The 25744-nt window shown below is 38.6% G+C and overlaps 1 protein-coding gene across 50 annotated transcripts in view; it reads left to right on the top strand.

Moving 5' to 3' along the window:
- Nucleotides 1–25744, top strand: part of NRCAM (neuronal cell adhesion molecule) — a 305485-nt gene that overhangs the window by 200292 nt on the left and 79449 nt on the right. For 21 of the 50 annotated variants that reach the window (XM_073009252.1, XM_073009258.1, XM_007982583.3 and 18 more), the window contains 7 exons: nt 11135–11346; nt 13519–13536; nt 15906–16011; nt 18069–18265; nt 19445–19567; nt 24574–24744; nt 25251–25307. In XM_073009252.1, the coding sequence (XP_072865353.1) occupies nt 11241–11346; nt 13519–13536; nt 15906–16011; nt 18069–18265; nt 19445–19567; nt 24574–24744; nt 25251–25307 (778 nt within the window). In that variant the 5' untranslated portion in view covers nt 11135–11240. Of the gene's footprint in view, nt 1–7957; nt 8259–11134; nt 11347–13518; nt 13537–15905; nt 16012–18068; nt 18266–19444; nt 19568–24573; nt 24745–25250; nt 25308–25744 lie in introns of those variants that run through there. The other 29 variants (XM_073009268.1, XM_073009263.1, XM_007982586.3 and 26 more) reach the window with 4 other exon arrangements.

Below are 25744 nucleotides of genomic sequence, written 5' to 3'. Positions count from 1 at the left end.
AGGTTCTGTCTCCCACATCCCTTAGTCTCAAATCTTATTCTTAGTGGTCTCCCTGGTAGTCTTTCTGCTGCCACCTCCCTGAATTTCCTTCTTTACCCAATCCTTTCATTTGTCAGCTCTGTTGGATGCTCTGCAGGCTTTTGTTTTCTGCTTTCTGGTTTGTTTTTCATTTTGTTTTTAAACAGTCTTGCCCTGTCACCCAGGCTGGAGTGTAGTGATGTGATCATAGCTCACTTCTGCCAGACTTTTGAATCACCTTCTCCCCAGAATGTTGCCTCTCGTACTATCCAACTTGGCCCCACTGGACACAGGTGCAGCAAGTGATGCCACCCAGAACCCACTGCGCAACTTCAGCTGAGAGTCCCGAGCCCACTCCTCTCTGAGAGCAGACTGGGCAAACTTGCATGGCCTGCTCACCTCATTCTTCCCTTGGTTGAGAAGCACCATGTGGCTGGTCCTCACTTCCCCATTCCTGCTTGTGCCTAGACCCAACAACCAGCAGCCCCAAAGGATCTAATTTTTAGCTGTCTTCCCATTTCTGGTCTTGGTTTTTCCCTCTGTGCTGGCATCTCAGTGACCATCATTACTGGTGGCTGGTTTATTTGACTCCATTTCTATTAGAGCAGATTTGGCTCTCATAATTCAGTGTTAAGTCTAGGAAGGCAGACCTTAGAGACCTTCAAAGCATAATCCCTTATAGGGAATCCTCTAGTAAAGCTTTTCTTGAAATCTTTGTGATTCCTTTAATATATTTAAAGAAATTATTTTTTGTAAGTATTTTTAGCCCAGTTTATTTGCGGACTACCACAATTTCGGAATAAAAATGATAAGAATAAGCACAACATAACTTGGAAATGTATTACCTCCATGACATTTCTTCTTTCCTTGCTTTTTCTTTGTCCTCCTTATCTCACTTTTTTCTTACTCCCCATATTTCTTTCCAGAGGGTATAAATATTTATCTTTAGAAAATAAATGCTCCGTTTACTCACACAAAATTGTCCATGAAAATTAAACTGAAAAGACACAGAGAGGCAGTCGTTCTAGGTTTAACATTCTTATCAAGCAACTTTGATAAAAACCAGAGGCTCTTCTGTCCTGACTCTTCTAGGAGGCTAGACACTTTGGCCAAAAATACTTCTACCTGAGGACATTTCAAACCGCTCTTTGGTTTTATTTTTTCTTTTTCTTTTTTAAAAAACTTCAAAATTTTTTTTAATTTTAATTTTTGTGGCTACACAGTAGGTGTATATATTTATGAGGTATATGAGTTGTTTTGATAGAGGCATGCAATGCGTAATAATCACATCATGTAAAATCGGTTATCCATCCCCTCAAGCATTTATCCTTTGTGTTACAGACAATCCAATTATACTATTTTAGTTATTTTAAGATGTACAATTAAATTATTGACTATAATCAACCTGTTGTGCTATCAAATACTAGGTCTTATTCATTCTTTTTGATTTTTTTTGTACCTAATAACCATCCCCACTTCCACCCCAACCACCCTCCCACTACCCTTCGTAGTCTCGGGTGACCATTCTTCTGCTCTCTACCTCCATGAGTTCAGTTGTTTTGAATTTTAGATCCCACAAATAAGTGAGAACATGTGATGCTTGTGTTTCCGTGCCTGGCTTATTTTGTTGTTATAAATGACAGGATCTCTCTTTTTTTTTCTTTTTTGAAACAAGATCTGGCTCTGTTGCCCAGACTGAAGTGCCGTGGCATGATCTTGGCTCACTGCAACCTTTGCCTCCCAGGCTCAAGCTGTCTTCCTACCTTAGCCTCCTGAGTAGCTGGGATTATAGGCACTTGCCACCATGCCCAGCTTAATTTTTGTTTTGTTTTGTTTTTGAGGAGATGGAGTTTTGCCTTGTTTTCCAGGCTGGTTTTGAACTCCAAAGCTCAAGCGATCCACCTGCCTCGGCCTCCCAAAGTGCTGGGATTAGAGGCATGAGCCATTGAGCCTGTCCTCATTCTCTTTTATGGCTAAATAGTACTCCATTATATGTAAGTACTACATTTTCTTTATCCATTTATGGGTTGCTGGACATGTAGATGGCTTTCAAATTTTGGCTGTTATAAATAGTGCTGCAACAAACTTGGGAATACAGATACCTCTTTAATATACTGATTTCCCTTCTTTTGGGTATATACCGAGCAGTGGAATTGTGGATTGTATGGTCGCTCTATTTCTACCTAAACTGCACTTTGAATTGACATGTCTTTCAAATCATCACAATGGAATATATTCTTTCTATGGAGTCTGTTTCAGTGGTGGTGAAAAGAGAGTGTGGTTTTATAGAAAAAGTGGTTCCTGAGAAGTCAAAGACAGCAAAATTGAGCAGAGACAGCAGAATATTCCAAAGCTCTTAAATTGTTGGGTTGATTAAATCTCACAGTACAGAGAATGTTGTTTCTAACATTCATGCTTTTGTGTACTTACCTTTCACAGAGGACATGGTCTCCTGAGGAGTTAATATTTAACTTCCAAGAAACTGATTTATATTCTAAATGCTTGGGAGAGGGATGCTCTTTGGGGTAAACCTGATAAATTTTCTTACAAACAAGTGGCCACTCGTTGATTATTTTTTATAAAGGCAGATATTCACATAGCCTGTATAAAGAAAATTAAATGCACCAGGAGTTAAATATTTTATGCATTACTCTGCTGTTTTGCTGGCAAGTTCTTTATAATACAACATGCATATCAGTAAGTGACTGAAATTTGTTCTTTATATGGAACAGCCTCTGGCTGGAATGAAGAATTTTCAGCTATTTGGTTTGTGAAAATATACCTTCCCCTGCACTGATAGCAAGTGGAAAATACAATTCTTCATGTCATGTCCATCTCTATTTCTCATTTTCCTGGTTCTGTTATGATTACAGAGAGCCTGGATACCTTGGCAGAATGTATTTTGAAATGTGGCTGGGAAGATTATAGAAATCTGTGGCATGTTGGGAGTGATGCCCTTTGAGTTTGGCAAATCTGGGCCTTTTGCCTCCCCAACCCACATGCTCAGGCCCTTGTTCGGGGGAAGCACAAGTTATAGAAAAGAATGATTCATAGATGCATCTGGGAGGAAGACAGAGGAGGTAGCTTCAACCAGCTAGCACCCACACAACCCATCATCATCATCATCATCCTGCTCCCTGACTAATTGCCGAAATGGAACAATAAGATGGCCATCCTCTAGGATGTCACTCTGAAACTCTTTCCAGAAAAAGCACTTCAGATTGATTGTGAATAGCCCATGCTCCCCGTGGCAGAAATACTAGCGCTCACTAAATATTCCACCCACACCCCAGCATTTCCCAGACTCTCGGGTGATTGGAGTCATTGACTACATCTGGTCAATGGATTGTGAGCAAAAGATGTGTGTATCACTTCTAGTTGGAGGAAGGTAAGAGCAAGAGAGCATGGACTTTGGAAGACATTTGTTAAGATGCAGCATCACAAAATGGTGGCACCTCTGCCAGTCTCGAGCAGAGGTGCCTGCACATCCACTCTGGGCAACAGAACAGGAGAAGTATCAACTGTATAATGTAAGCATTGAGACTTCTAGGTTAATTTCTCACTGGAGTAGAATGTGAATAGTACCCCATGGACTTCTACCATGAGGTTAGTTCTCTCTCCTGCTCTGTCTTCTCACTGCACTACTACCCTTCACACTCATTAGGAAAGGAGTACACATTGAGATTTTGACCTGTGCACTGCATCCCTACCCTGACTGGTTCATACCATTCAGCAAGCATTGCGGGGTTTATCTTTGAAATGTGACACAATAATTTTCAAAAGTGGCTAGCCTGCCTGGCATTTCAAAATGCTATTTTTTTACTATTAAATGGCTGCCATTTTGCCATGTGTTGTTTTCTTGACAAGTGGATAAGGTATAGCATTTAGAATATTAATATCCTGAAAGTAGGAGGGGTAGACTAACAATATTGGACTCTCTCATCCTGTTCTCTACCTTAATCTTTGCTACTCTACATTAGAAATAATATAATGCCTAAGACAATAAATTAGACATAATATACAATTATGCCTTTTTTGCTGAAGTTTTTAATAAACTGTTTCCAATCCTTACATCTTCTCAGTGGTATTTGTAGAAATCTCAGTTTACAGGAAGATAAATACAGCCAGAGCTTGTTTCAGTGACTCTACAAATGTTTCTGAATATGTTGCTCTGAAGACCCATATTCAGAATTAAATTTTCATTTCTCAGACCTCACTTTTAGAGCAGTTTCCTACTTTCCATTTTTGTTTTTAAATGGAACTTTGTTTCTATTTTCTAATCTGAAGGGAATCAGCTGAGAAGTGGACCTTATGAGGAAGGAAGAGGCCTGTCCCTGTGGTTTGGCCTGCCCCTCTCTCCTCCCTGCTTTCCCCAGATTGCCTGTCTTGTGGGACAGTGAGAAGAAGAGAAGCTGAGGCTGAGCTCAGTCAGAGTTCTAGTATGATCCATGGAGATGGGAAAGTATGAGGGGTAGACTAACAATATTGGACTCTCTCATCCTGTTCTCTACCTTAATCTTTGCTATTCTACATTAGAAATAAATTAATATAATGCCTAAGACAATAAATTAGACATAATTTACAATTATGTTAAAATATTTTAGCATAAACAAATTTATGCTAAAATAATGGTCAGTGTTAACCACCTTCTGTTTATTCTGACTATAAGTTTGTGTGAGAAATGTAAGTTAAGTATGTGCCCTTTGGCTGCACCAACATATATATGGAGAAGTATCTAGAAAAACCAAAAAGGATAGATTCGTTTTGAAGAGAAGTCTACATCACCACACTATTTACTAATTTAGGTTCAGCCGTGAGACCCGCACATTTGGATCATCAGTCCTCCTAAATGTGCCTGTTAGTATGTTTCTGGTTGCAAGAAACAGCCAATCTCAGTTTATCTCAATTCATTATTGCAGATATCTATGGCTATAATAAACCATTCCTAAATTTTGTGACTTAAAGCAACAACAGTTTATTATTTCTCATAATCCTCAAGGTTGGCAGGATGGTTCTTCTGTTACGTGTAGTTTAAAAAGTCACTGGCTCCGCTGTTTTTAGCTCGGAGCTCAGCTGGGGCCAGAGTTCAAGATGGTCTCTCATCTCCCAGTGTCTCTTTCCACTAGCTTCTTATCATCAGTAGTATGGCTCGTACTTCCCAGAGGGAACATTACAAGAGGATAAGCTGCAGTGTGCAAATGGTCATCACACCTCTGTTCACATATTGCTTGCTAAAAATCCCACTGGCCAAAGCATGTGACATGGCCAAGCCCACAGCCATTGTGAGAGGTGACTATGCAAGGGCATGGATACTGGGAAAGGTGCTTCCTGGGGCCACCAATGCAACAGTCTACCTACCATATTAATGAAAGTTTGTTATAGAATACACAAGACTGGAAAGAGACAGGAAGATGTCTCAACCTCAGTCACTACTGTAGCAAACTTCACAGATAATTGGAACATTTTTGGGGGTACCAAGAGATTTAGAGGCTTGGTGATTGTAGTGCAGGAGTAGAAGATGCTTGTTGTCACGTATCCAGTGTTCTGCTGATGTTATGACCACTCAGCTCTTCTCTGTCTCTGTTTCTATTGATCCTCTGCCACCCACTGGCTTCATTCTGCACTCGATGCCTCATATCTTTTGCTTACTCATGCTTGCTCCTACTGCCTTGCCTCTATTTGACCTTTGGCTTTTGTTGCTGCTCCAAACCACTGACTCACTCTCTCTCTCTATCTCACATTCACCCTCTCTATGAGAAAAGAATTTGTTACCACTTAGTTGGTCACTCTTCAGTGCCTCACAAGCAGCCAAGTCAACTCACAGGCTCTACATGGCTCCCTTTGTTCAGACAAAGGCTGAACACCCACCCTGATTCTTTTTGCCTTGGTCAGAGTGATGAGGTCAATGCAGAAGAAAGACTGTGAGCATGGCAGGCATTCAGAGTGGAGCAGTCCCTTCCCCACTCTGTTTAGCAAATTGTGATTGGATTGGAAGGTGAGATGAAGAAGGAAATTCCCTTTCCTTTGCAAAGAACTAGTTCCTTCCTCTTTTTCCCCAACCATCTTTTCTTTTCCAATCAACTCTCTCATCCCAGAAGCCAATCCTGACGACTGTCATCAGATAGCTGGCCGGACAAGCCTGGAAAGTGTGGAACAGGTGTTATCCTCAGTCAGGGTTGCTATTAATCTAACACACATGAGCTTTTCATTAACCATGCTTTATCGTTTGTCTTAGATCTCTCAATTATATCGTTGCCTCATATTGTTCTATTTTCTTTCTTGTTACTGCTGTGCTAAGTAAAAGAGATGTGAAAAATCCTGTATTCAGATGATCATGTGTGTTGCAAATAACTAGATTTCATTCAAAAAGACCTTGGTATTTTTGATAATCTAATGTCAGTGTCCCAAAAGCTTTTTAATAATTTTCTAAATCTAAAATGTCCTTAAATTATTGTGCACTCTCTCTCTCTATATATATATATATGTGTGTGTGTATATATATACACATATATATATAAATTTTTTTTTTTTTTTTTTTTTTTTTTGAGACGGAGTCTCGCTCTTTCGCCCAGGCTGGAGTGCAGTGGCACTATCTCGGCTCACTGCAATCTCTGCCTCCCGGGTTCACGCCATTCTCCTGCCTCAGCCTCCCGAGTACCTGGGACTACAGGCATCCACCACCACACCCAGCTAATTTTTTTTTATTATTTTTAGTAGAGACGGGGTTTCACCATGTTAACCAGGATGGTCTCAATCTCCTGACCTTGTGATCCACCCACCTTGGCCTCCCAAAGTGCTGGGATTACAGGCGTGAGCCACCGTGCCTGGCCTGCTTAATATATTTTTATGTTTCTTTATGCCTGGACTCTCTCTGGAAAGATTCACAAAACTTGGTAATAATGACTACTTCCTCCGGGAGAAAGGGGATTGCTGGTTGCTTACTTTGCATTCTATGGTCTTTTGTACTTTATGAATATTGTACCGTGTGCACACAATGCCTACTTTTAAAATTAACTTTTTGAAATACATATTGTCTACATTGTCTTAAATTGTTCTTCCTTTAGAAGGCCAGGACCCACATGTGGTAGAAGTCCATGGGGTCCTATTCACATGGAATCTGGTGTAAAGAAGCTCCTCAAGTTTTGCCATGGGCAATATTGTGAATTTCGTTCTTCATTTGAGAGAAAAAGAAAGGTTTTATTTTCTTTCTAAAGACAAGACTTCTGAAGTAAGCAACAGGAGAGCTGTTTCTCTCAGGCTTGATGTGAATCCTTTGTCAAAACTGTCGGGTTTTCTTTTGAAATACATAGTAAGTAATGCAGGGGAATATTTGCTCTGTGGTTTAATATGAATTTGAGGCAAAAGAAATAAGGGAACCTTGAATTGCATTTCTTTTCTAATGATCAAAAGTTTACTAAAGAAGGGATTTTTCCCCCTTCTGTTTCACGGGTTCTATAGGTAACATACGAAAAGTTGCTTTGAATGGAGTTAAATTAAATGAGATATGAAAAGACTTTGCTGTTTATCATTACTCTCAGTCCTTTTAGCAATATGTGTGATTTTAAGTATCAGGGTGACCTGTTTTTTAGAAGACGAACCTACCGTTTATCTCATTCAATCATGCTTTAAAATGTCTATGGCAAATATTTTTTGTACATTGTAAGCTATGTTGCACTAGCATGTTCCTTAGCCTTGATTAAAAATCGTGCTGCTATTTCAAATTGGGATTTTGTTCAAGGTAGTATAATTACATTAACAATTTAGTTTTAGTTCATGATTCTCACTTAATGAAGAGTGACCATCATTTTCCAAGGTAAAGTACAAGGCAGATGGGCTCCTACTGAGTCAAGGCATTTACGTCAATATCGAGAGTGCAAAGCAGTGGTTTTTCTTGGTGCAGTGTGCAGAGTACATTACTCTCATTAAGAGAAAGCTACGTCTTCTGTAGCTCTATTTGATTTTCAGTTTGATTGAGTGCTAGGGACTTAATGGTGTCCTTAGGCATTTGGATTTTCACCTATAAGGGCATACGTCACAGGAGTGGGTGATTTTCCATGAGCAGGAGCCAGAGGATGGGCTGGACCATTGCTTCGTCCTCCTCTAACAGAACCTACGCTAGAGATGATTTGTGGCTAATGGTACAGTTTAACTTAAAACCTCTGAGGAGAACACTTATCTTCAGTTATCGTAGTTCATGACCTCCCAGCAGTATGAGGATTTATTTACTCATGTCTCTTTAAGTAAGTGCTTTCAATTTTTCTTAAAAATGCAATTTTTTTCTTTATAAAACACTGTGATTTGATGTGTAATAGTTTACTCCATGTATACTCTGAAAAAGCATAGAGGTTGATTGATACTTTCTTTTATATGGATTTGTCTAATGATTTTCTCTATATTGGAGGGTGAATAGTTAATGCATCCAGGCAAAATACATGAAGAACTTACAACAGAAATTGTATGTAGCTGTTTAAGATCTTACAGGTGTTACAATTTATTAGTACATCTATTGGAAAGTATATTAGTTCTCCCTCTTTCTGGAGAACTTGGCACTTAAGTCCAATAATCTCCATTAGCATGACACAGAAATCAGACAAACCATTTTCATTTTCAGAGTCTGGCTCTTTTGCTTTATCTTAATATGTATAATATGTAAGATCCGCATGTTTTCGTGCCATTTGTTACATTTATTTTTAACTTCCCTAAAGCTTATGTGAATTGAAAATCAGTGTTTCAACCAAAAACTCATGAGAGACCTAATTAAATTTGACTAAATGATCTAGATGTGCTTTGCACTCACAGAAAGATAGTCTGGTTTGTATTTGTTCAGAAATGGTTGAGTGAGCTTCTGTGCCTACGTCTCAATGCTTAACGGACATGAATGTTTGGATATTATAATATGGAAAGACATTTCCTAGCTCTTAAATGAAGCCAAATAATATGGATGTTTTATTCATAAAATAATATTTATGTAAGTATAATGTTTATGTTTAGCATCTTCTTTTTTTCTTTTTTTTTTTCTGAGATGGGGTCTTGCTCTGTCACCCAGGCTGGAGCATAGTGGCACAATCTTGGTTCACTGCAGCCAAGCAATTTTCCCACCTCAGCCTCCCAAGTAGCTGGGATTATAGGCACCCACCACCACGCCTGGCTAATTTTTGCCTTTTTAGTAGAGGCAGGGTTTCACCATGTTAGCCAGGCTGTTCTCAAACTCCTGACCTCAGGTGATCCACCCGCCTCGGCCTCCCAAAGTGCTTGGATTACGGGCGTGACCACAACCGGCCTGGCATATTCTTTTAAAATTTGTTTTGCAAGAAGTGTCCTACTACAATTTTAATCATGTTCAAATCAGAACTTGATTGCTAACAAAATATGTTATTAGGATTATTTCATTTTCCTTTTGACATTTAAGCACTATTCCACACACAGACATGATCATACAACTAATTTGATCATATTAACAAAAAATTGGTTTTTAAACCAAGCAGTATAAATATAAATACAGCTTTGGATAGATCATAGTCAGACTCCAAATGCAACCTCAGCTTCAAAGATTGTAAAGTCTCCTTTTCTTTCCCCTTTTCTCCTTTCATTTATTTTTTTATCCAAATATTTATTTACTACCTACCATGTGCCAGGCACTGTGATGGGCTATGAGGATGCAGTGGGGGATAGGACAGATGCCATCCCTGCCCTGAGGAGAATTGCAGTTTATTGGAAAAGATGGACATCATAAAATATACAATTATACAAATAAAAATTACATAAACAATTCAGTACTTCAACTTTTGGGAGGTACACCAGTTTATAATAATAACATCCCTCCCACCTTCTTGAGAGAGTCATTGGTCACCCCACCTCTCTTCATTAACGAGAGGACATGATTAAACCTATCATTTCAGGTAGGAGTTTGCTGTGGGATGGATATCAATCTTCTATTAATATGTTTGTGCTCATGCTCTCCATTTTGCAATGGACACTTCCAATATGCAAGGCAGGCTGTATTAGGTGGTGGGAGAGGGCTACAAAGATGAGAGAGACAAAATCCTTGCCTGGAGGAATAGAGAGCATGTATACAATGTGTGTACACAGTCTCTTTATTAATATATATCTGCCTATGTATGTGATGTTTAAAGCAAGGAATTTCAGGGAATCAGGGGTGGTGGTGAAATAACTTCTAGTTCAAGTGATCAGCTAATGTTTCCTGGAGGTGACCTTTTAACTGATCTATAAGAAATAAATTGGACTTTGATAAGAAAATATGGTGGATAAAGGCATTCCAGGCAGATGAAATAGAATAATCAAAGACAAGAAGGCAGGAAAATTTGGGGCATATCGAAGGACTGACATAAGAAAGAAAAACAGAAATGAATCATCAAACCAAAAAATGGTTATATGGAAATAAAAGGAAGTCAGGTTTGTAGGATAAATTAAGCCCAGATCACTGAGGTTTTTAAGTACTTGTTTAAAGATACATTAGACTTTATTTGAGGGATCACATATGGCTACTCCCAATATTTAACCAGAGAAGGCCTTGTAGAAAAAATTAATCAGCACTGTGAAGGAGGGTGACTACAGTGAGGAAGGGCCCGAACTCAGAGCCCAGCTAGGTTCATTGCTGTAATCTAGGTGGGAGATGGGGAAGACTTGAATGGTCAGTGCTCATCTGGTAAATTAGTGTTTTGGCTTTGAAGCAAATTTACAACAATTCCCTGAACTTTCCCAGAGATAATCTGTGGAATGGAGAAGCCATTAGGCCTCCCCTCTAAAGTCACAAAGTGATTGCTTTCTAACCAGCTTAAAAGCCAAGTTTTCCTGATCTGTTGGGAAAGACATGATAGCCTCTGAACACTTGTAATACAAATACCATTTAAAATGGAAAAATCGTAAGGATGGTAGACAGATTATGCTTCACATCACTACTAATATCTCTGAACTGATTTTAGCTGATTTATGAATAAATGATTATTCCAGTCTTGAGAGTTAAATATTTAAAAATTAACTTTCGTTTAGAGTTCATGTATAATACAGGGCTAATTCTCTGTGCTGCAGACTTCCGCTCTTCATTTCCTTCTTTTTAATACGTTATAATTATTATTCCTACTCTATCCTTTTTCAGTTTCCCGCATGAAAATTACTTAAACGTTGCACACAACGTTTCACAAAATCTTTTGTGAAAGAAGAAAAGGAAATTCAGTGTGTGGGTCTCAGCAGGAGTTAAGCTAATGCAGCTTAAAATAATGCCGAAAAGGAAGCGCTTATCTGCAGGCAGACTGCCCCTGATTCTCTTCCTGTGCCAGATGATTAGTGCACTGGAAGTACCTCTCGATCGTAAGTATTAACATTTTAAAGCTGTTAGGCCCAGGAGTCAAAGCCTCCCAGCATTTATCATCACTCTGAACTGCGTGAATGGAGAAGGTGTCTGTGTGATACTGAAAAGCTAATCAAAATTAATTTGGCTTTTACCTTCAGCACCTGGTGTTTATAAAGATTCGCACTGTAGAAGTGGCCATTGAAATGGTCCGACGCACAATTCCCTCCCTGTCATTCTCCTCCTTCCCCCTCAGGTGCCTTTTGTCTGCCCTGCTGGGGATGGCCTGAGAAGAATTGAGTTGTGCAAGCGGCCTGATCTTCCCAACAGGTGGCTCTTTAGAGAAGCAGTCCTGCAAGAAAACTATATGAGCCACTTTAAAATGATCATGGAGACCTCCCCACTCATCCCCTTACCCTTTACCCTTGCCTGTCATATGCTGAGGGTGTTCTGCAAAGATGAGGGAAGACTCCTTCTGCCAACTCCATGCCCCTTGGAATCCCTAAACCACCCCATAATTAATTTCTCTTGATTCAGACAAGGCGCATCTCACTTTCCAATTTTGAATCTTAAATATAAGTCTAGAACTAGGAAAAGTATATTATCTAGAGCCTAATAAATAGTCTTATTTGGTTTAAACAATGTGGTCAAAGGCCAAGATGCAACTGCTGAAAATACAAGTAATTTGCAAAAACACTGAAGTGGAGCAAACAACAGCTACTGTATTAGCCCTCCATTTTCCTCGTAGTAGGATATATACTGTGCTCTCCCTGCTCTGGGTGGCCTGTTTGTGAAAAATAAAGATAATGCTAGGTTCCACCTGGTCACTTTTCCTACAATGGAAAGCAAAATTTCAAATCTGGACAATTACTGTACTTCAGAATTGATTTCTCTGCATGAGCTCTTTGAAGCCATTACCTTCCTGAATAGAATATCTGTTTGGCAAGCTTTCCAAGGTGCAAGGAAGATAGCACTTTCCTGGGGCTATTCAATTGTTGGGATGTCATTTTTATTTATTTATTATTATTATTGCCATAGAGGTTGCAACTGCCAGTGGGAAGACATTAGGAAGAGATGTGGTTTGTCCCACACTTTGTTGACTTTTTGCTGTGCTTCTATAAAGTACAATAAAATGCAATGCTTTTCTTATTTTTAAAAAAAAAAATTCATCCAATGACCTTAATTTCAGTTTTCACAAAAATATACAACTGCTTAAGCCCATTGGAGTGGGAATGCCTAAGTAAGCATTTGCCCTGACAGATACACAGGAGAGAAAGAAGAGCATTTGAGAGAAATGCTTTTGCTCTCTCTCATATTAAATATATTCCCCCTTAATCTGACTGTTCAATCTATCAGTCAGAGGGAAACAGTCACCTACGGCTAACTCAATTATCACTGCTAATGGAGAAGAGGCATAACCATAATGAAAAGAAAGTCACAGAAAAACCCAGGTGCTCCTGTATTAACCTTTGCAAGTAGTAACGACAGGCAGCACTATGGAATGATTTGAATTGCATGCTAATGTAATTTCTTCCCTGCCCCTATTTCTTACATCCTTTCTCTACTACATGAACACCTCCTTGGTGTGGGCACCAGCAACCCCTGAGTGACTGAGAAATTCTGAAGCAGAAATCTGCTAACAGTCTAAAAAGTTCAATTAATAACTTTGGAGATCAACCATAGAAATATAAAAATCTAAAATTAGTGTTGGACTTGGCTTGCATGCAGCATTGTCACTGTAGCAATGTCCCATTGTTAGGTGTTATTACCATATGCATAGTGATGTCTGGGATGATATGACCAGACACTACACAGTATGTGACAACTCAAATTAATTGTAGATTTCAGCTATTTTTCAAATTGAACATAATTACTTGTCCAGCACAACATGTATGGAATGGAATTCACCATTCCTATTCCTGGAAGAACTCTTTTTGCCTGGAAGAACCATTGCTTTTGTTCTTCCATATGTTTATGTGGGAAAGCTGCTGCAAGATTAAAGGAAACCATTAATGCAAATTTCTTCCTCTTGCAACTTCACAACTTCAACCTTCACTATACGGGTTTTCTTAGATCAAATCAAATAGACAAGATGCCCCTTTATCTTCAGAGTTCTAACGTTCTTATTATTAACATCTGATTTTCTTTAATCCTCTTTGCCCACTTACCTGCTGATATTGATGGGGAAAAAGCAAAACTTCTTGAAGACTGTAAGTGTCCTTCTATAAATTACTAGGCAGTGTGAAAATTTGACCATGTCTTTGCTTTTTGAATTAATACTGTGATTTAAATGCACAATTTTATGTTTTGTGACCTTTGTCTTTCTAAGCATGTGTGTGTACTGTAGCTAAGCATTGTATTTCAATACCAAGAAGCAGTTGTAATGTATTATCTGCATGAATTCTGAAAACTTGGCTGTTACTCTTTCTTTTACCAGTATGCTGCTCTACTAACTTCCAAGCTTTATTCACATCTGATGTAACTCAATGAGAAAATTCTCAAAATTTAGAGAGAATGGTGATCTGTTGTAAAGGCTAATTAATGCTTTCTGGAACAAAGATAGGTCTTTTCGTGTCTTTTAGAAGGTGGGTGCAGGCCAAAGCTTTACACAAGACAGCAGCTATATACCCTTTTATGCTTCTTGAGCCTTCGTGACTATGTAGACTAGTGTTTCTAGGTGCCATCAGTAGACCAACCCAGCGAATTTGAATCTTGTCTTGAAGTGGACAAAAGATAAGCAGCTCCCACCTACATGGTTTTTGAGTGGCTTGCTCTAAGCAAAACTTTCCACTGCCTTTGACAGTTAGGTGACATTTATCACCTAGTTTAAAAATAGTCAATTTTCAGGCATTTGATAATTTCCTTTGATGTCAGATTAACCAGAAAAATTATGTAAAATCACTTTTTTTCTTGCTACTGGAAAACATTTGTTAATTAGTAGGTGACCCAAGCACTGTTTAAGGAGGTATATCCAGACAGTAAACTCCTGGCAGTTAGGAGTGGCATCTGAACCAGCTCTGCTGCAGACCTGTGAATAGAAGCTCTGCCTTTGAAGCCACCAGATTTGTACCTGTGTCACCCCCAGAAAAGCACAAGGAATTGAACTGAGTCACTCCTGAGAATCCCCTCCCTGACTCCCTATGGCCACTATTCCTTGAATGTGGAATTCCAGGCTTCCTTCCATTATTCCAAACTCCATATACTCCCAGAGCCTGAAGGCTCATTCAAAGGTGAATCTGTTCCAAATAAAAATGATTATGATAATAATTTCAAAATAGCTGATGTTATTGAACCATTATAGCATTGGTATATACTAAGAATTTTATAGAAATTATTTTCTTAATCCTGCCAGCTATCCTAGATGGTAGGTACTACTTTTAAACTTTATTTTCCCTCTCAGGAAACAAGGGCTTACAGAAGTTAAGAAATTTGCTTGAAGTCTCACAGCTAGTAAGAAACGAACAGACTCTAGTGCTCAACAATCAGACCACACTGCTAGTCCGTGTTGAAAACTGACTAGGCTAGAAAAATGAGGGTTCTATATGCATGACAGATGTGGGAAGGGCAGCTGGAAAGGCAAGGAGGGGGATGGCATATTCCAAAGGGAAGGGAAATTGACACTGCCCAGTACCCTGCATATCATAGTACACAATAAATGGTAACAGTAATGAGGCTAGCTTTTGATTTGTACTTTAGCAGTTTAGATCTCTGCTTTGTGCCTTCCTAGTCAAGCCATTTTGCTGCCCTGAGTAAGAAAAGAAGAGGTTGTAATAAATTATTCTTTAGTCCCTTCCTGTCATAACACTAGTTGTGATCTCACAAGAAGAAGGACACAGTGATCTTAGAACGACTTGAAGAGCATTGGTGGTCCCGATACAGCCTTCTTCAGATTAGATTGTTCTGGGTCAGAACAGGTTCCCCACAGGATTTCATAATAAAAGATCAGATAAACTTTGAAGAGCAAATGGAAACACTGTCTCCTAGGACAGAGAACTTCCTCAGTTCCCTTTGTCTTCTAAATAAGACTCTTTTATCTTTGTTCCTAATTCACTTACCTCCTGGCCCTGATAAGAGAAGTCACATCTCCAATTTAACAGTCTGTTTAATATTAACTTCTCAAATGTATTTGTTCCCAACATTTATTGATTTATATGAGCACACACTAATGACCTAAGTCTGTTACTCTTTGGATGCAAATTTACCTCACAACTTAAATTCCTCTGAAAAACATCATTTGAACCAAAGGAATCAAAAGAATTTCTCATTGTTACATCAGAAAAGAAACTGTCTTAATATTAGGCTTGTATTAATAATTATTTTCCGAAACTTTTAGTGTGGGGAAATGGACTTTGCAAATGCACATAGTTACCAAAAGAAAGTTATGCCTTGACTTCGCAGTTTTGGCAGACCTTTAGCAGAAAAATCTACTGAAGTATGTGCTGCTACACTAAGAATTACTAAAAATACTTGAAGCATATTTAGTCTAAGGTAAGTGATTTTGATACAGGAAAAAATGGCTACTATTATGATTTTAAATGATTTATTTTTTTTTTTTTACATTTTTTTTCCTACAATTAAGTGGTACAACCTCCAACCATCACCCAACAGTCTCCAAAAGATTACATTATTGACCCTCGGGAGAATATTGTAATCCAGTGTGAGGCCAAAGGGAAACCGCCCCCAAGGTGAGTATGCGTTCTGCTTTGTTATAGTACTGAGAATAAATCAGGAAATCTCTCTGAATAGAGAAATATGTTTGGGAATTTCCATCAAACAAGGCAGACTATGTAGAGCACTTCCTTTTTTAGTTGGATATTTCTCACTGTGACTCACTAGATTGCCCTTTGGTTCATCTATCCCAGCCCATTTCAGCCCTTCAAAGATGCTGAAGGTAATTTCTTGGGTCCCACATATCCCTAAAGTCTCACTTGTAGGTGTATTGTTTTGTCTCTCTGCTTAATTAGAGCCCGTTTTTTCTTCTTGAAAACCCAGATTATTGCATTTTCATGCCCACGCTTTTCTGCAAAATGCTTATAAAGTGGAGAGTTATGGAAAGAGCCTTTTAATTCAGGTTTTGATACTAATGGCCATAAGGCACAGGCAAATCCCTTTTCTCTGGGCTTTAATTTCCTCATCTATAAAGAGGTTGAATTTGATGACTTCCAAGATCTCTGCTGTCTCTGTAACAGTTTATAAAATAGTCTTAAATGATTTTCCAAACTTGGCAGAGTTCAGTCATGAGAATTCATGCCATTTGGATCCTGCATAGCATTTTAGATCACTGCAAAGCGTTTTAGAGTTGGGAGAGATATTAGAGATAACCCAGTCCAACCAATACATTTTATAGATGGGAAACTGATGCCTGGTAATGCTAAGTAACTTATTCAAGGCATCACAGTGGATTATCTGTAACTTGTCCAGTCATATATGGGAGTTTTGGAGAGTTGGGTTATTGCTATTAAAATGTAATATGGATTTTTAAGTAATAAAGAAGTGAAAGTTTCTGGTTATTTTATTTCCAAGTTTGTCTATTACAGACCTTTTTAAATTATCACAAACTGGCCCCTGAGAAAAAAATTAACTAGGACTGAATATGTACTATGTCAAAACTTCCAGCAAAGGTTTGCCTCAAAATAATATATTCGGCTATGTTAATGGAAAACCTCTCTCACAGAAGGCCTGATGTGGTATCCCTTGATGAGGTTTCCTTTCAGTTTCATAATTAATGCCTTCTGTAACTCACTGTAAAACAGGATTTCTCCTCTTCAGCACTATTGATATATGGAGTGGGATAATATTTTGTTTAGGGGATGCAAGCGTCCTGTGCGTTGTAGGATATTTGGCAGCATCCCTGGCCCCTGCCCACAAGATGCCAGTAGCATCCACACCACGACTTCATGCCCTGGTTGTGACAATGACTGCTATAAAGATAAGCAGTGGGAAGGGAAATCCGAGTGACCCTAGAAAACACTGTGACATTTAGAGATTCATACCTTTGTATGATCATGGCCATCACTGATTTGTGACTAGTTGTAAAGTATTTAATTACATGAGCACTGTGACTTTTATGTAAGTCAATCTTTTATAAAAATAAAATGGAGAAAGAGGAATCTCAGTTGACAGTTGGGCATACCTCCCAAGGGATTCTTAAAATTATCTCTAGAATTAAAAATTCCCAAAATGTGTTTTATGTAGAGTTACTATTTTTAATAAGCAACATTTAAGACACTCTGGAACTTATATCTCTTAACCTGCTCCCAGCCTACAATTCACAATTTGGTAACTTGAAATTGGTCTGATCAATTTTCATCATATATAAATAGTACTTGCAGAGGTCTTATCACATTTCAGCCCCAAGCAAATTTTTATAGACAGGTTATCAACTTTGTGAACAATGGAGTTTACAGTAAAAATGCTAATAAAGCTCTAAGAGAGTGTACCTGGGAGACCTGCTCCTTCTATTTTCTTAGAAAAATGACAGGCAATTTGTGTGCATGATTTCTTTATTGAGTCAAATGTGGGCTAGTTCTATAGAAGACAAGTACCTTAAAAAGTATAGCCTGCCCTTTTTTTCCAGGTCATGATTCAATGAAACATTTTAGATATGAGGGCTTATTGCTCTCTTACTAAATATTAAAATCTAGTAATTATTTCTAGAAACCCATAAAACTGCTAGGAATTTGTTAAAGTAATCCCATTTTTCTGGACCATTAATACAGTTAACCCTTTGTGTGTTGGGCAGCTTTTCCTGGACCCGTAATGGGACTCATTTTGACATCGATAAAGACCCTCTGGTCACCATGAAGCCTGGCACAGGAACGCTCATAATTAACATCATGAGCGAAGGGAAAGCCGAGACCTACGAAGGAGTCTATCAGTGTACAGCAAGGAATGAACGTGGAGCTGCAATTTCTAATAACATTGTCGTCCGCCCATCCCGTAAGTGGAAACTTGTCAACCAACATGACCCTTTTTAAAGTGTTGCTCCAAGACTCAGCTTCTGTGACATCGTCCAGATACTCTTCAAGAAAGCAGTGGAATTGCTTCAATATTCTGACTTTGTTTTGCATGAAAATTATCGCTCCTTTCCACCTTACCCTGAGAAGCTCCTTAGCCTAATGCTTTACTAATCCAGTGTATCTTTTATACAAGTCCTGTGTAAGACACTGGGGTTTAAAAAAAAAAGTGTTTCTTCCCCGAGTTCATCTAATTATTTATTTCTCATGTATTTCCTGTAAAAGTGAAATTCCTACAGCCAAATGGAAATAAATTCAGTATGATATGGGTGACCAAGGTCTAAATGCTATTTCTTTAATCATTTCTGTTTCAAAATTTTACTGGAAGTGGAGTGTCCTCACTACCTTGATATTATTAAGGCTCTTTATGCAATGGTTGGTTAGTACCAAAATCCTCTCAAAAACCTTAAGAGCATGTGTTTAAATAACAGTCACATTTTTCAGTTCTGGTTCTTTAAAAAGAAATTATTACATGTATAAAACATGTTCATTGTAGAAAAACTAATTATAAATAAACAAAAAAGAAATTTGTTCATGAATCCTTCCATTCAAGGAAATAACTACTGCTCAAATATTCTTTCTACTTTTTCCTAGGCAGATATGTATATATGTGTTTAAAACCAGCTCATTTTCTGAAATACTATCTTACAACCTTTTCTGAGTTTTTGACATATCATATATATTCCCATAGCGATCTTATAAATAAGTGTACTTATATAATACTCTATAGTATTCAAAGGTGTAGATGTATAATTCTTTATTTAACAAATCTTTTTACATTTAAGTGTTTTCCATTCTTTTGTGAAGAACATACTTGTGTCAAAACTGTTTGTCTTCCTGATGATATATTTAGTATACATTCTCAGCTGTGGAATCACTGACTGAGAATTTATACTATCAGTGGCAATGCATCAGAATTGACATTTTTTTTTAATTTTTACTTTTTTTCTTTTAACATTGTATTTAAAAATATTTTCTCGTTAATTTAGCATACATAAATTACAATTATTTCTCCAAAAGTTCAATTTGCCTTTATTTGTAGTGCTTTCTTTTTGTTCTTTTCAATGCAGAAATAACTGAGAAGTTTTTTTTTATTTAATAGGATCACCATTGTGGACCAAAGAAAAGCTTGAACCAATCACACTTCAAAGTGGTCAATCTTTAGTACTTCCCTGCAGACCCCCAATTGGATTACCACCACCTATAATATTTTGGATGGATAATTGTAAGTTTTGATAATATGAACTTTCTTTCTTTAAAGGTCTTAGGATTGTTGACAGTCATAATACATTATTACCTCTTGTGATTCATAAAATGTTTTAGAGATGCTCAGAAAAATAACTGCTCCTCAAAATAAAATAACATGTCATCTCATTCACTCACTCAATTTTGCTGAACATTTACTATGTACCCTGCTTATATTCTTTGCAGTGGGAGAGGATGGGAATGGGGAAGGAGGCAGATGATAAATGCAATAAGTACATTTAGAAAATCTGTGTTTGTTAGCAATAAGTTCTATGGAAAAAAAAAAGCAGAGTTTTGAGCAGAGACTTAATGAAATGAGAGAGCAAGCCATGCCCCTAAATATCTGAGTAGAAAGGGAACACTAGTGCTAGCCCCTAAGGAAGGAGCATCCCTGCCATGTGTAAAAAGAAAAGCAAGGAGGCCAAGGTGGCCAGACTGAAGGAGCCGAGGGGGAAGGTGATGGACAAGGTTAGAAAGGTCACAGGGACTCAATGGAAAGGACTTTGGCTTTAGCTTGGAATGAAGTAGTGAAATCTTGAAGGAGTGACTTTATCTGAAATAAGTAGTAACAGTATCCCTTCAGTTGATATGCAGAGAATATTGTGGACGAAAGAGAGAGTGGAGAGACTGTTGGGGCCACTGCTGTAATCTAGATGAAATTTGTTGGTAACTTGGACTTGAGTGGTAGCAGTAGAAAGGGTAAGAAATGGCAAGATTCTGGATACATTTTGAGGGTCAATCCTCCAGGATTTACTGGGGCAGAGGTTGGAGCATGAGAGAGAGGAATCAAGGATAACTACCTTGGGAGATTGAACAACTCCAAAATGATAAAATGGAATTGCCATTTCCAGAAACCCATGGCGGGGAGGAAATCAGGCTGTTGGTGATATGTTATGTTTCTGTTTGTTTTTTTAATCCCCAAAAATAGCTAATAGTTATCGGGCCTTTACCAAGTGTCAGGCCTTTTACTAAGGGCTTAACATGGGTTATTTCATTAATTTTTACAACAACCCTATGAGGCATGTCCAATTATTTTTTCCACTTTCCAGATGAGGAAACCAAGGCAGAGATAATGAAGCCATTCATTAGGCAATTTCAAACTCGTCTACCCCTGTTTCTGTCCTCAAGGGCATGTTTGTTGCTCTGCCTCTTCCGCCCTCCAAAATTTCCTGTGCTAATAGGTCAGCATGTAACCTTAGAGGGAGCACATGGTTCTGCTTGGAGACTGAGAAACCAGAGTTTGGGATGTGAGAGGCCTCTAAGATATTTCATGGCAAGACACCAGCAAGAGTCAGAGATACCTGAGTCAAAAGGAAGATTCCAGGCTATGATCCAGGCTAGAATGTTTGAATTCTTAGTGCATAAGTGCTGCCTAGAGGCCTGGGCTAGATGAGAGGATCTGGGGAACAGGAGAGCAGAATCTGGGAGACTGAGACCAGGAGCCCTCCAGAGGTGAAGAACTCACAGAGAAATCAGCAAAGCAGATGAGAAGAAGCAGTCACTGAAGGAAAAAAGGAACAAAGAGAGTGGTGTCCCCAGGAACAAGGTGAAGAATGTGTGTCAAAAAGATGGACTAACCAGGCAGGGTTGCTCACACTGTAATCCCAGCTAATCGAGAGGCTGGGATGGGAGGATTGCTTCAGCTCAGGAGTTCGGGGCTGCAGGGAGCTACAATCACATCACTGCAGTTCAGCCTCAGCAGCAGAGTGAGACACCATCCCTAAAATAAATAATGATAATAATTTTAGAAAATATTTTTGAAAGACATAATAATCAGCTATTTCAAATGCTCCTAAGAGATCAGATAATATGAGAACTAAAAAATGACTACTGAATTTGACAACTTGGAGGTTCCTGGTAACCCTGCTAAGAGTCTTTTAGGTGGAATGGTGGGAATGAATTAAAAGTATCTGTAGGAAATACAGTGACCTGATTGCCTGTGCACTTACAAGACATATACATTACTAAAGAGAAAATTTGGCTCTAACATTTAATCTGCATTTTTAATTTTTTTAGTTTAATTTTTTTTTATTTTACTTTAAGTTCTGGGATGCATTTTGGCTCCTCCTGTATGAAAGCACTCAGAGGAAGTAAAGTAGTGCAAAGAAATAAAAAACAAATATATAACTAAATAAATCTTTTACAGATTTTGCAAAAATAAGTAGTAAGCCAAATGTAAATAAGTGATTTATGGCTTTAAGAATAGCGGTCTCCAAATGCCACTGCCAAAATAAGGCTCAGTATTTGGTACTTGGTTCTTATTCAGAAATAATGACCTTTTTGCTTAATAAAGAGACATATCACATGTAAACTCTCATAGTCATCTGAATATATAACTAATTTTTCCCCACATTATATAGCTAGATATTCCACTCACATTAATTCTAGGCTGTTGGTGAAGCATCTGACCTTTCAAATGGAATTGCACCTGCAATATGAGAAAAAAATTAGATCCATATAGCATACTTCTTGCAAGATGACATTAAGTTATTCCTATCTGCATACAATTTTTTTCAAGTGCAATGCAAAATGCCACCACCCTCATGAAGTTCTATTGCCTAACATTTGGTCTGCCAACACCCTTCAATTTATTATTTTATTACTACAGCAGGAGAAACAGAGGACAAGAAATGTATTTTTATCTTTAACTCTTTGTTAAACAAAATGTACCTGATTATTCTGAGGTTTTTTTTGTTTTTGTTTTTGTTTTTTGTTTTGTTTTGTTTTTGAGATGGAGTCTCGCTCTGTCACCCAGGCTAGAGGGCAGTGGCGCAATCTCAGCTCACTGCAGCCTCGGCCTCCCAGGTTCAGGTGATTCTCCTGCCTCAGCCTCCTGAGTAGCTGGGATTACAGGTGCACACCACCACACTCAGCTGATTTTCATATTTTTGGTAGAGACAGGGTTTTGCCATGTTGGCCAGACTGGTCTTGAACTCCTGACCTCAGGTGATCCACCCACCTTAGCCTCCCAAAGTGCTGGGATTACAGACACGAGCCACCAAGCCGGGCTTGAGTTATTGTTAAAACAGTCCTTTTCCTGGGACTTAATGGCTTAAAACCATAAATTTGCAACCACCAACCAAACCCCCATCTTGACCAATAATTTGATTAACATGATGAACTAGTGTTCTTTCTTTGAAGCTCTGCCTCCACATTTTCCTGCCTTTTTCTGCCTGAGGGAGCTCCAGACTTTTAACTATAATTTTGCATTTCGTGAAATATTAGATCAAGCACCTGCTACAGGAGGAGCAGACCTGCTTCACTCACACTGGAAAAACCCTGCCAGGAGACAGAGTGGCCTGAGGCCACTGGGATGTGAGACTTTTTTCAGTTCTGTCACCTCAGAGCTGAAGAATTCTCACAGTTAGGGCTGTGTGGGCTAAGGAGCTTCAGGATGTCCATTAGCTGGCTAAGTGTGAACTCACACCCAGATCGGTCGTTCCACCTCCCTGCATCCTTCATACACTTAGAAAATCTTCCCTGCAAATACGTTCTGATACTATTGCACAGTAGGGTGACTGTGGCTAACAGTAATGCATTGTATATTTCAGATAGCTAGAAGAGAGGATTTTGAATGTTCTCACATCAAAGAAATGGTAACTGTCTAAGGTGATGGATATGCTAATTACCATGATTTGATCATTACACAATGTATATGTGTATTGAAATATCACATCATACCCCACAAATATATACAGTTTATTATGTGTCCATAAAAGAGAAAGAAAATCCTCCTGCTTAAGGCAAGATAGTTCCTTAAATGGATCTTAGGGGAAGTGCTAATAAATTATTATGCTTGACACTGGAAAGTCAGAGTGCTGATGATTACTCACTTAATCCTTCAATGCACATTTAAAGGAGCCCCATGAAAAGCCAGGCACTGGGGCCGGGCGCGGTGGCTCACGCCTGTAATCCCAGCACTTTGGGAGGCCGAGGCGGGCGGATCACAAGGTCAGGAGATCGAGATCATGGTGAAACCCCGTCTCTACTAAAAATAGAAAAAATTAGCCGGGCGCAGTGGCGGACGCCTGTAGTCCCAGCTACTCGGGAGGCTGAGGTAGGAGAATGGCGTGAACCCGGGAGGCAGAGCTTGCAGTGAGCCGAGATTGCGCCACTGCACTCCAGCCTGGGCGACAGAGCGAGACTCCGTCTCAAAAAAAAAAAAAAAAGAAAAGCCAGGCACTGTTCCGGTGGACAAAGCAGATGAAAGTGTCCACTGTCCTGGACCTTAAATTCTAGTGCAGGAAACAGGCAATAAGTCGTATGTATGATGAGTAAATATGTAGTATGCCAGAAGGTGATAAGTAATTCAGAAAAGAATTGTAGAGGAGGTGGAGGAACTGGGCTTAGGAAGCTTGTGAGGGGCAGGTTGCAGCATTAAATAAATAGTGTCATCATCACACCCAGTTACTGTCAGCTGGCCATTTGCTGCTTGATTCTTCAACTGGATGATGAGCTCAGACAGGGCTGGGACTCTGGCATGCCCAGTGCCTAGCACAGGACCCAGCTCACCGTTAGATGCTCTCCAGGTATTTAGTTTCTGAATGTTGTGTGTAGATGCAACCCATGTTAACAATTTTAGAAGCTTCCTTAATGATTTTCTAAGATAGGTGTGTATGTGTACTTCACGGTTAGGGACTCATTTAGATATTAGGAAAAGTCACACCAACTTTTTGTAAAACGTATTTTGTTTACATTTGCTTAGTAAAGCATTTCACTGTATAATCTCACTTCTGACCCAACCCCAGAGAAGTTACTGTCAGGCAAGTAGAGTTAAGAGTTTTAGTGTGTTAGGTGTTTTTTTGTTTGTTTGTTTGTTTGTGTTTTTTTTTTACAGTTATTTGCTTTTACCCCAAGAGTTATATAGAGAAAAAAATATATTCAAATGAAGTTCACAGACCTATTAGTAGATACATTTATCTTGCTAATTTGGAGGGTAGCCACTTTATGATGGAATAATCTGGGTATCTCTCTGCCTTTCTCTAGCCTTTCAAAGACTTCCACAAAGTGAGAGAGTTTCTCAAGGTCTGAATGGGGACCTTTATTTTTCCAATGTCCTCCCAGAGGACACCCGCGAAGACTATATCTGTTATGCCAGATTTAATCATACTCAAACCATACAGCAGAAGCAACCTATTTCTGTGAAGGTGATTTCAGGTAAGAGTTCAGCTTCCTGAATCTGCCCTTCAATACATTTACAAATATGTGCAAAATATAGAAACTATTATATACTACTGACTTTGAAGTAAACAGGTTCATTATCAGGAAACCTCCCATGAATGCTCACTAAAGTGCTGGCATATGTGTTAGAAAGATTGTGCATACCCTAAATACTGGATTTTACATTTCTTGCTTTTATTGTCATGACTGGTTCCGTGATAACCTTCTGAACTACCTGGTGTTCTGAGCATTTGTGTGTGCTTTATGCTCCACAGTGCCTCTTATTGGCCGTCCTACAGCTTAAGTTAAATGTCTGCATATTCCTGGTTGGGGGTGGCTGAGTAAGTTAATGAGTTAGTCATGTACAACGTAAAGCACTGTTTTTACTTGATAGGAATGGCACTCGGTCAGGATAGCTGCATACGTTTGCTTTTATTGCCCAATACTTTTTGACCCTTCTCCCCTACTTTTGTGCCCTCTTCATAATATTCTGTTTATTTCAGTGGATGAATTGAATGACACTATAGCTGCTAATTTGAGTGACACTGAGTTTTATGGTGGTGAGTTATGGTGATTGTAACTGATATTCTCTCCTTCATTGTAGAATTTAGTTCACTAACTTCACCTCCATGGCTATTTAACCTTATTTCTTTATGAGATTTCTAGTTATATGTTTAATACCATAGTATAAATGTATGTTTCTTATGAAATTTACCTATAAACTTTGAAGCATGCCACTAGAGCATTTTCCATGATGTATGTGTAATAATGAAACCTGTCGTAACTGTTTGCGTGTAAAGAACCATTTCACTGATTTGGAAAAACCTTTCACGTACGTTCAGAATTATGTTTTCCGTGTTTTGTTCTATTCCTAACTTTTCTTGTGAACTAAGTAAAAATTGGCAGGGTGCATTAACTTGCTAGAATACTGACTCATCAAAACTTTTAGCAATTAACATTAAGTGGATTTCATAGTAAATCATCCCATTTCTCGTCT

The sequence above is a fragment of the Chlorocebus sabaeus genome, chromosome 21 (genome assembly GCF_047675955.1).
Source record: "Chlorocebus sabaeus isolate Y175 chromosome 21, mChlSab1.0.hap1, whole genome shotgun sequence".
Taxonomy (NCBI): domain Eukaryota; kingdom Metazoa; phylum Chordata; class Mammalia; order Primates; family Cercopithecidae; genus Chlorocebus; species Chlorocebus sabaeus.
The sequence above is the reverse complement of the archived record's forward strand: the minus strand, read 5'-3'. Positions and strand labels throughout refer to the sequence as shown.